Source organism: Calonectris borealis, chromosome 12 (genome assembly GCF_964195595.1).
Source record: "Calonectris borealis chromosome 12, bCalBor7.hap1.2, whole genome shotgun sequence".
In the NCBI taxonomy this organism is placed as follows: Eukaryota; Metazoa; Chordata; class Aves; order Procellariiformes; family Procellariidae; genus Calonectris; species Calonectris borealis.
This window is the reverse complement of record NC_134323.1, coordinates 9,946,336-9,956,580: the sequence shown is the minus strand read 5'-3', so window position 1 is coordinate 9,956,580 and position 10,245 is coordinate 9,946,336. Positions and strand designations below refer to the sequence as shown.

Below are 10,245 nucleotides of genomic sequence, written 5' to 3'. Positions count from 1 at the left end.
CAGTAGTTTGTTTTTTAAACCCAGCTCCGTCGCCTATTATCATTCAAGGGGTGGCCCCAACAAAAGCTGTGTCAGCACAAGGGAGGGGATGGCAAGAGGACAGGAAGGAGCTGCTGGGCAGGGACTCCTAAAGCCAGGATTGCTCTCAGTCAAGAGGAGGATACACAAAACTGTACCCCGAGTGCTGCAGTGCTGTTGCATTTTGAAATAAAGTTGAAGCATTAAGACATTTTTCCTTAGCGCTGACTCCCTCTGGGCATTCCCAAGACAATTACAATGTTTTCTGAGTATACAAAAGAACTAGGAGATTTTGTAATCAGAGTCTGAGTTTATGCTTCTCTCCTTAAGAGCATTCAATTTCCATGGACATTCATTAGCAGGAGGTTAAAACACAATGGCAGAAGAGAATGGACTGCTTTTATGTCCATGTGGTAGTAAACACTTCAAGCTAGAAATGCAAGTTCAAAATAAAAACCTCTCCGTGTTGTTTCCAAATTACTAGTAAAGCAACAAAAAACACACAACTCTCACAGCTTTTTTACTGAAAATTTAATTTTACAAAATACCCTTTTCCATCAAAGAAACTTCCCTGCAATGTACATGAACCCAGCGTTTTATAGATCTGTACAGTGAGATATCAGAGAGGTTTGAAAGAAGGAAAAAAACTTTTAGCAGACACCTAGTTGCAAAACCTACAACAATGTGAATACAAGTGTGTCTTAAAATGCTAAAGCAAGTAATGCAATATAATTGGTGAATCTATTTGAAATGTGAAAAGTTTCCTTAAAATGGTCCATATGGTATGTAGAACATCACAGCTGGCACAAAACTGCCTGTATTTAGGTTTAAACACAAAAACAATGTATGTAAGGAACAGTTTTTGAAAAAGAACCCAAGTGCTGCTATCATAAGGCAAACATACAAAGGTGCTGACAGCACAGAGGGAAATCGACAAAGAAAGATGAATACTCAAGTGTTCAAACACTGAACTTTTCTTTTTTTAATGTTGCCAATAAACGTTTAAAAGATAACCAACGCCAAATTAACATAGGACACCCTTTTAACTAGCTAGGTGTAACGCATATAGTCTTACATAATCTCAACAAACGTCAAACTAGGCAGGAGTACTCCCACTTCGGCTGGCTGGGCAGGACCTACTTAGTCTGTTGCATTCTGGCAGCTTTGAATTTTGAAATCCTCTTTGTAGTTTCTTCTGATGCTTCGGACAAAACTTCCTCTGATTTTCGCTCCAGAATGGTAGGCAGGACTGGGTGAGCGATGACTGGGTGTGGTATTAAGGAGGGAGACAAAGGCTCCTTTTCTATAACAGTTCCGGAAAATGCCTACAACAGAAGAGAATACTCAAAATGAGCTAATAAAATGCAAATGTGAAGCTATGCCCATAAGGTCATTACCCTATATTAGCCTGATTAGGATTGTTACTTCTTTTAATCAAAAGTAAAGAAATATCTTTAAATCAATGATTGTTCCTTGCATAAGTAACCAAATTGTAATTAACCTCAAAATACAGCTTGTTCAAAGATGACTGAATGAAAGACAGTGTCTTAAAAGTACTACTTAATCTCATTCCTACTGCATAAATGATCTAAAAATTTGCTTCCTCACTGACACATGCTCAAGAAATAAAACAGCTGATGTAATATATAGTTTCATTTTGGATAAGAAATTGAGACATTTTGCAAGGTTGGAGTATGTCAGCATTTCCATCATACGTCATATTTTATGACTTAATATCTTCTAATTGCATCAAGCTGACACACTGCATACAAATTGGCAAGCACATATTTTGTTTGTTCTTTTCTCCTTACCAAATATGATCAAAAAATGGTGAAAGCAATTTATACTTAAGAGAACGGCAAACTTGCTTCCAACTATGTCTCTCTATAAAAGGTCTAATAAAAATACTTAATGTTTAAAAATGATCATTTACATGCAGCCGATTATGTGACTTAATCCTTTTTAACTTAGCTAAGAAATGACCGTGATTCTTGGAAAACACTGGAAAAAAAGCAACTCAGAACTACTTTTCATAAACATATTTAAGAACAAATCACCCTACTATGTACTGAAAACAGAAAATTCAGAATGCCTAAGGACAAGGGGAAGCAGTTTACATCCAAGGTTTGATGCTCACACTGGGCACAAAGGAATTTACACCAGATTTATCAACTATGCTTAGTTCTGCTTTTTCGTAACTCAGTTACCAAGAAAAACAAACCAAAACAAACCAGCCATTATTCTCTTGCAGGACCTGCAAAAAAGCAGTGGTTTTTTTGTTTTCTGCTCCAATAGCCAAATTATGCCTAAAGCCGTTCCTGTATATAACTGTGTTGTTCTAAGAACACACTCATTTTCAAAAACAGGTAAGCAAATACAACCTAAGAAGATCGTGGTAAAATTAGAAACAAAAAGAAAAAAAGTTAGTGTGTTGCAAATGATAATGGAGAAATAATGTATTTCAAACACCCACAAAAACAACCAAAAGCAAAACAACAGCATTTAAGAAGGCATGTCTAACTGGAGTGTTTTGCTCACTTCTCCTTCAGTTACTTAGAAAATACATTATATTGTAGAGAATAATCATGCCATATTCAGAAAATGGACTAACAGGTAACTTCTGAAGTGTACTTAGATGTTTTATAAAAATATAGCAAATATATTCCAGCAAGTATACAACGTGAAGTGCTAACTCTACAGATGGATCTTCCACCATGAATCCTGCCGGGATTCATCTGTAGCTGTTTGTATGAAAAATGATGATAAACAATAGCTTTTATGAGGAATTCATTTCTTGTCAAAAATAATTTTTCTAAAAATAGTGTTTTCATTGAACTTGCCCATTGCATTGGGAACTACTAGTTTCATCTAGTTTGGAAAAATTAGTGTAAGTTCTTACAAAATAAAAATGAAGAATACTCTATGCCATGAATTTCAGAGCAGCGGCTACATTTAATTCTTGTGCTCATCCAGTCACCAAGCAACTGCACATTTTCCCTTACGCCGTACAGTCTCTCTCCTTTATGATGAAGCCCTGAACTTTCCAAATGTGTGAAAATAGATTTGTTTGGGATCGCTCATGGCCCTAGTCTGGAATAGGATGAGTAGAGGTGTAGCGCTTCCTTCCACAGGGCAATTCCTCTGCCTTTGGCAAGTCCAAATAATGACTCAGTTGATATTTGTGTGTTTTAAAACTTAAAAAACCACCTGGAAATTAGCTGTCTAGTAGCTGTGCAACACAGGTTACAGAGAATCAACTCTTCCCTCTCATCAACTATGAAGCACAGATTTTCCTCTTTTTTTTTTAATCCTGCTGTATATCGTGCAGTGAAATTTTCAGGATGACCCAGTAGACGTGACACTGGTTTCAGTAACACCAGCAAGTGACTACTTTGTCAGATCTTTACGGAAGAGCTTCAGGTCTGGAGGAAGCCACCTGACTCGTCTCCTCCCCTCTGCCCCTAGGATGCATATGACAGAAGCTTGTCACCTGATAACGTCCTTCTGAAGCAAACGAGGTAGGAGTGAGAAGATTATTTTAAAGAAATCAAACTGATGGTATAGGCAACTACAGTCATTAGATTTCTCATTTTTATCCCTGCCAACAATCAATAATTAATTAAAAACTGTACCTCGGTTGTCCCTGAAGAGGGAGGAAGCTTTTTTGGTAGCTGCTGCTGCCCCTCCTCCTCCTCTTCCTCCAGTATGCCTTCGCTGTTGTCACTCTGAGTAGCTTCATCACAGCTAATACTCCTCTGAACTCCTCGTCTGTCATCAAACTCAGCAGCACTGTTCTCACTGGTATCGCTACAAACACTGTTCTCTCTGCTTCGAGACTTCAAAATTGATTTACGAGGGACATATTCTCCATTCACAACATCAACAAAGACTCTATAAAGGAAAATGTTAGCTTTAATAAACCATTTCAGGATCAGATGACAAATTTACAGTGATCTTGCTTTGTCTTTTGTACAAATTAATTATGATGTGCTTTTCCAACTTTTTCGCTGCAGACTTACAATACTGTACCTTTAGAGGCATTTTATTTACCGACGTACAAGAATCAATTCTGCAGAGCAAACACTGTTATGCCCTTTATTCAAGCATTAAGTTGGTACACTCTTTCAGCAGAAAATGTATAGCTCTTCGAAAAGTGTTACAAAACAGAATAGTGTGAGTTACAAAAAGTTAGAAAAAAGGTAAACTAAACGATTGTCAGGGTTGTTTCTGTAAAGAGAAACAGAAGATCACAATGACGGAAAGTTTTCTAGAATGAAGTCCTTGTCAAATGTAGAATATAAAAAACAAATACTTGAAACATTCATTGCACATGGAAAGGATGAAGCTTTTTCCTGACAAGTGCCATAATCTTCTGCTTTCAGTTAAAAAAATTTTAAAAAATCAGCTTTTAAGATCAAATCAACACGAAGACACTTTTCAAAGTATTAACAGATTGTAAACTGATAAAAGAGGCTTCTTCCTAGTTTGTACTTCATCTCCATGACTTAAAGAAGTCACGAGTGGGTGGAGGAGAAAGAGTGGCATTAGAAGACAGTGCCACTTTTATCAAACTTGTGAAGGAGGAGCCCAATGACTGGCTGAGTTTTAAGGGTGTTACTTGTTCCTTAGCAGCTTTATTCATCAGGGACTCATGGAAACACTTGCATATCTCTACAGAAGATGGAGTTCCTTTGCAGAGCTCAGGGAGAGCACCATGAAAGAATCCTTTACCTCATCTTCAGCCCCAGCAACTGTAATTACAGGAGGGGTTTTAACTTTTCACACGTTGTGACACATTTTTTAAGATGTTTAAGTGCCTGAACACACCAACATACAAATGCAATGTGATTTTCGCAACCACTTAATCAACCGATCTAATAGGTGTCTGTGTTCATCTTTACAAACCTAAATACTTGTTTTAACTCTCCCATCACCTTAGTTTAGTATTTTATACACTCCTCTAAGCCCAACACTGTTCTTTAAGCTCTCCGAGTGTGGGTGTTCACAGGTGAGCACTTCATTTTATGGAGAATAGAGACAGTGATGGGACTAAAGTTAGGGAGAGAGAATGCAAGAGAAACTATGCAAACAAAGACCTGAGTATATTCTGAAGATACGGGAAGGAAAAGACAAAAACCAGCAATTAGTAACTGGGAAAGGAGGAGTATTACAAGTGATAGATCTGGTCAGTTATGTTTGAAAACAAACACAGAAGCAAATGACATGGAATTAACCAGAATACGTAACAAACTGCTGTATTCCTTTATGCAGATGATATGTACTGGCAAATTTACCTCAATTTCAGAAGCTCTGAAAAAGTAGATAAATGGTGAATTGCGGGTTGGAAAAGGAAATTTTAAGCTCAGAAATGTTTTATGGATATGAAAGCACGGCAACCATGCAGAAGCCACAAACTTTCATTTTTAAGTAGTAAATTCAGTTCCAGCTGTTTCTTTCAGGAAATAGTAGGCTCGGTTTCATACTATAGGTGAACAGAAATGAAAAGAGAAGGTCTGCTAAGGGGAAAGCTCACGTGCCAATGCTATAAATTACACACCGGTAAATGTCTGCTGGGGTTTTGATGTTAGGCAGTTCTGGAGCTGCATGGCCATTGCCATTGCTGTTCTTCCTTTTACGCTTGGCCTCTTCTTTCTTTTCACTGAATTTCAAAGTAGTATTTTTTCCTGTGTTTATTCTTACCTGAAAATTGAACACAAATGATGGTCAAGACCATAAAATCAACAATCACCAGGCTGCAGATCAACTGACTTCTGACATTCTCCTATCCAAGCAGCTGGGGACTATGAAGCATAGGTAAGTTAAACAAATGTATGAATGGTAACATTCACAGTATGAACTGTTTATTTTTTACCACTTGCTCTAGGCTGGGGCATTTCTTTGCACTAATGTGCATAGATTTTGCATATAATATATGACAATCCGCTTATTCAAACTCTGCTCAACAGCTGAGCTGTTCAACAGTCAATTTCAAGTCAAGTAAGAAGTCATTTTAAAAACTCCTAGACAGGATACTACCTTTTATAACAGCCGGAAGCCAGAACAAGCAAGGTATACATTCGAAGATCATTTTTTTAATACTATACTTGAAACTGCAGGATTTAAAACAGTGGGTTTCAAGCATTCAAAAAAAATACAACTAAATGGCACCTACAGTTAGCATTCCACATTATCTACATTACCCAAAATTTTCCTTTTTAGATATGGTATATATGTTTTATGCAATCTCTTGAGAGAAAGATAAAAATAATAAAGTACAAACCCTTTTAGGTTCAACAGTGTGAGAGAAAAAAATAGTTGGAACAGAGTTATCTCCAACATCTATGTCATCTTCATCATCACTGTGATAATAAGTAGAGCCATTAATCTGGCCACCAAACAAGTCTGAATTTGTTACTTCTTTATGGAAGTTGCCCTGAGTAATACAGTCTTCTGCTCTATACGTCCCATTCAGATCTGTCTTCTTATCTTCTTTCTCCTCTTCAGAGGAGGTTGTATCTTCTCCATTTGTCTCAACTGTATCAGGCATCCTATGAAATGAAAAATATCTAAGTGAACTAAGGCAATTCATACTCTTGAGAGACACAGGCATACAAAATAATGAACAAGCCTGTACATAATTTTCTTTATCCAGGTGCTATATTTTTAGCCAGATTGTGGAACCTTTTTTATACTCTATAAGAATGACTATGTCCTTTCCATGTCAGCTGGAAATACCAAAACTGTGACATTCTGGCTAATAACATATGTATCGCTTTAGGATCAGAATAGATCCAAGGATGTCAATAAACACTAAATGTGTAACTCCTCCATTGCAAACGATGGATTTTCCTAGCCTGTAGGAAATGGCTTTTACTTCCCCATTTTCTGTCATCTTAAAGAAAAAATACTATAACGTTGGACTGCCATGGTTGCGCAGAGGCAGACTTTAGCCCCTTTGGCCTTGCAGTGCACACTTTGTTCATGTTCCACCCTTCTTCCACCTACTATAATTTTAACTGCATCAGTCTAGTCAGCTATTTGCACTTACGGTGAGATCCTTTGTGTACAAACAGAATCACACACCTATAGCTTTCTAAACTCCAAACCTGACTGTGCTACAGCAGTACTATACCTGTCAAGTTCACCAAGTATCTCTTCTTGTCTCTCGAGCTCTTCTAAGCGGGCCCACAGTTCCTCCTCGGACTGAAAATGGCCCATTGATTTTGTATCACTTCCATTTGCTGGAAAATCTACCTCAAAAACGTTTGATATTTTTGGCTTTGAATGAGGTTTGTGAGCAGTTCGGTATTTTCCTGCGTAACAAAAAATAAGATGCAATTACTAAAGCAATTGACAAAAAAAACAACAAAAAACAGTGGGGGGAAAAAAAAACCACAAAGGAATTAAGGAATATGGGCAGAACATTTTCCATTTCAGATTATTGTTTAACTGTTTAAGTGAAACTGTCAATGAACCAGAGCAGCAGCACAGGATAATAGTCTCCGGATGTTACAGAAATACCGAGGCAAAGCAGAGATGTTTATTTACAAAGCAGGAGACACTGATCCTATGACAGTTTTATTACAATGTGGGGTTTTTTACCTCTTGTGCCAAACAGTAGACTTTGATTTGCTCTGATAGATACCAACATGTGAATGTGACATTTGCTCACCGTCCCATTAATAGCACATTTTATTAACTGGGAAAGCAAACCTAGTTTGTACTTTAGCTCATTTTGGACAAAGTCACCTATATTTAAAGAGCAGAGTCTTTTTGGTTTGGGTTGTATTTTTTTAAATTTACAATGAAGACCACTAAAAATGATCTCCAGAGTCATCTGGAAAATCTGACCAAAATCCAGTCATTATGAATCACTTATTTTGGTGAAAAAGACCCACTCTGAAAAGCACACAAAAACCTGCCTTTCAAAAATAATAAATATAAACCCCTTTAAAGCTTCAGAGGTGACCTGAGATATACACTTGTGAGTAAATGGTAGTCACCGACAAGTTCTTGCTGGCATTTAAAAGCTTTGCTACCTAGTAAAATGGTGCAACCATTGAGGATGGGGAATACTTTTTACTGTTTGAGTGCTGTCTAGCCCATAGGGAACAAACTGCCTGCCAACAATACTAATGCTTCAGCTCTGTCTGCGTGAAGGGCAGGACTGCTGCTTTATCCCCCTTCTCCCCAAGACTGGCAGCTCCCGGGGGCACCGCCTGTTTCTGCACAGTCCCAGGCAGGTTCCCAAAGGAAGTTCCCCGCGCTCTGCCCATCAGCACCCCCACGCAGCACCTGCACCTCTGTACAGGAGTGAGGACCCTTCCCCTTCCATCACTGCCACAGATACACCCAACATTTTGTCTGTACAGCGGGACTCTACAGGTCTTCATGAAACTCTGCTTTGTGCACCTAATCAACAGTAATACAATGTCTTTGTTATTCAGCATCCTTCAACTTTTAAAATCTCTTTAACTAATTGTGTGGCCATTTTTTTTTAATTTTAAGAACTCATGGCTTAAAGATAGCCTTATTTCAAGTATGACAACTTATACTTTAATCCCGAGTTAAATACAAATTCAATAGCAACATTAAAAAGCAAACAGGTGACTGTAAGTAATGTTGGAATGTGTGTCCCCTACTCTTCCACAGGATAGCATTTTTCACCATCTCATTAAGAAAAAGCTGAAACGTATATTATTGAGATTTGAATATAAATTGAGGTAAGCCAAGCAATCAGAGTAGCTTGTGAGGATTTCATTTGGTATAATTACAAAATTAATAAATAAAATTTGGAAGGATTAGTTAACAATCTATTCCAGTTTTATTTTCAGATTGTGCCCTCCCAATTTCTTTCTGTTACCCTTCAGTATTAACCAGTCACTTGACTACCAAGGTAAGCACATGGCTGCCTGACCACCAGAGCTTCAACATGCCACTGGCTTTCCCTCCTAATTCTAACAAAACTTCTGACAGTTAGGAAATCAGGTCAGATCTCAAAGACAACAGAGAATAACCACTTGCTGCTCCAATATCCACTGTGCTCACTCACTGTTACTACAAAGCACCAGCATTAACTTCATACACTAACCAAAAAAAGTGAAATATTAAAATCCAGAAAAATTAAGAGGCAGCAATAAACTAATGAGATGCTCAGGATACTTGTTTTTGTCTTCCTCAGAGATACAGCCCATTTCCATGTGAACAAAACCAATTCCTAGGCTGATGAAGCCCTGCCTGCCTCAAAATAATCCCTAAGTTGTTCTTTTAGCTACTTCTCTCTCAATCTCAGTACAGATCAGTGCTGATAGAAAGCATACGTAATTACAGATTTTCAGCAAAAAATAAAATTATTTCAGAGGACAATAATGATGATGGAAGTTTAGGCTACAATAAAAAGCTGCATAAAGGTTGATCTGGCATCCACAGCATGCTGCTATATTAACACTGTTACAATGGGATGCACTTCCCAGAATGTTACTCCTCCTATTTTGCAATGACATCCACCCATAGTAGAGATGCGCCCTTAGTCAGCCTTGGCATATAAAGAATATTCTGATTTATTCCCGAAAAATGTAACAGTGAACTGCCCAGCTTAGTTCTCTGCAAATCACAAACTACCATTCCTTCTCAAAATGTCCAAGTGATGCTATTTTCAGACTGTAAAATTACTTCTTTCTCCAACTTTGCCTGAGTCTTACCTATCAAGCACCACTTCAGATAGCACAGAAACTATCCAACTCCTTATAGCACAACTATCTTTGTTTCCCACTGTCCTCTCCACAAATCTGCAGGAATTATCTGCTTCAGTACGTTTGCGAGACCTGCATGCCAAAATTGTTTTCGCATTTGTTTCACCGACAGTAGTGAAACGCCCCAGTGGATGACAACGTTTACATTGTCCGTTTATGTCTCATCCCTGTCCGTGCTTCTTCCCCTCCCTGCTGACACTGCTCACATACTTCCACCGTAACAGCCAGAGCCCGAGTTTCTCTAGTATTTCTTCTGTTGTAAATGTCACACTTTGATGCAAAAAATTTCTTCTCTAGTTCTCCCTCCAGGAGCCAGCCTACTTTATTTTCTGCCTCTTTTCTTCCAGAAAACTTCAAACTCCCAATGTAGGCTCTTCAAAGAAAAAAATCCCCCAAATAAGTTTAGCTGATGGTTACCAAGGGATATCACAGCATCCCGTAGTGAAACCGAGGGACGAAATCCTTCTTACCTTCA

General features: G+C 38.0%; 1 protein-coding gene across 16 annotated transcripts in view; it reads right to left on the bottom strand.

The window, feature by feature from the left end:
- Positions 1 to 990: 990 nt before the first annotated feature.
- Positions 991 to 10,245, bottom strand: part of URI1 (URI1 prefoldin like chaperone) — a 42,576-nt gene continuing 33,321 nt past the window's right edge. For all 16 annotated transcript variants that reach the window (XM_075161293.1, XM_075161292.1, XM_075161297.1 and 13 more), the window contains 5 exons: positions 7,151 to 7,331; positions 6,299 to 6,566; positions 5,576 to 5,718; positions 3,651 to 3,909; positions 991 to 1,343 (listed from right to left, as the gene is read on the bottom strand). In XM_075161293.1, the coding sequence (XP_075017394.1) occupies positions 1,155 to 1,343; positions 3,651 to 3,909; positions 5,576 to 5,718; positions 6,299 to 6,566; positions 7,151 to 7,331 (1,040 nt within the window). In that variant the 3' untranslated portion in view covers positions 991 to 1,154. The remainder of the gene's footprint in view (positions 1,344 to 3,650; positions 3,910 to 5,575; positions 5,719 to 6,298; positions 6,567 to 7,150; positions 7,332 to 10,245) is intronic.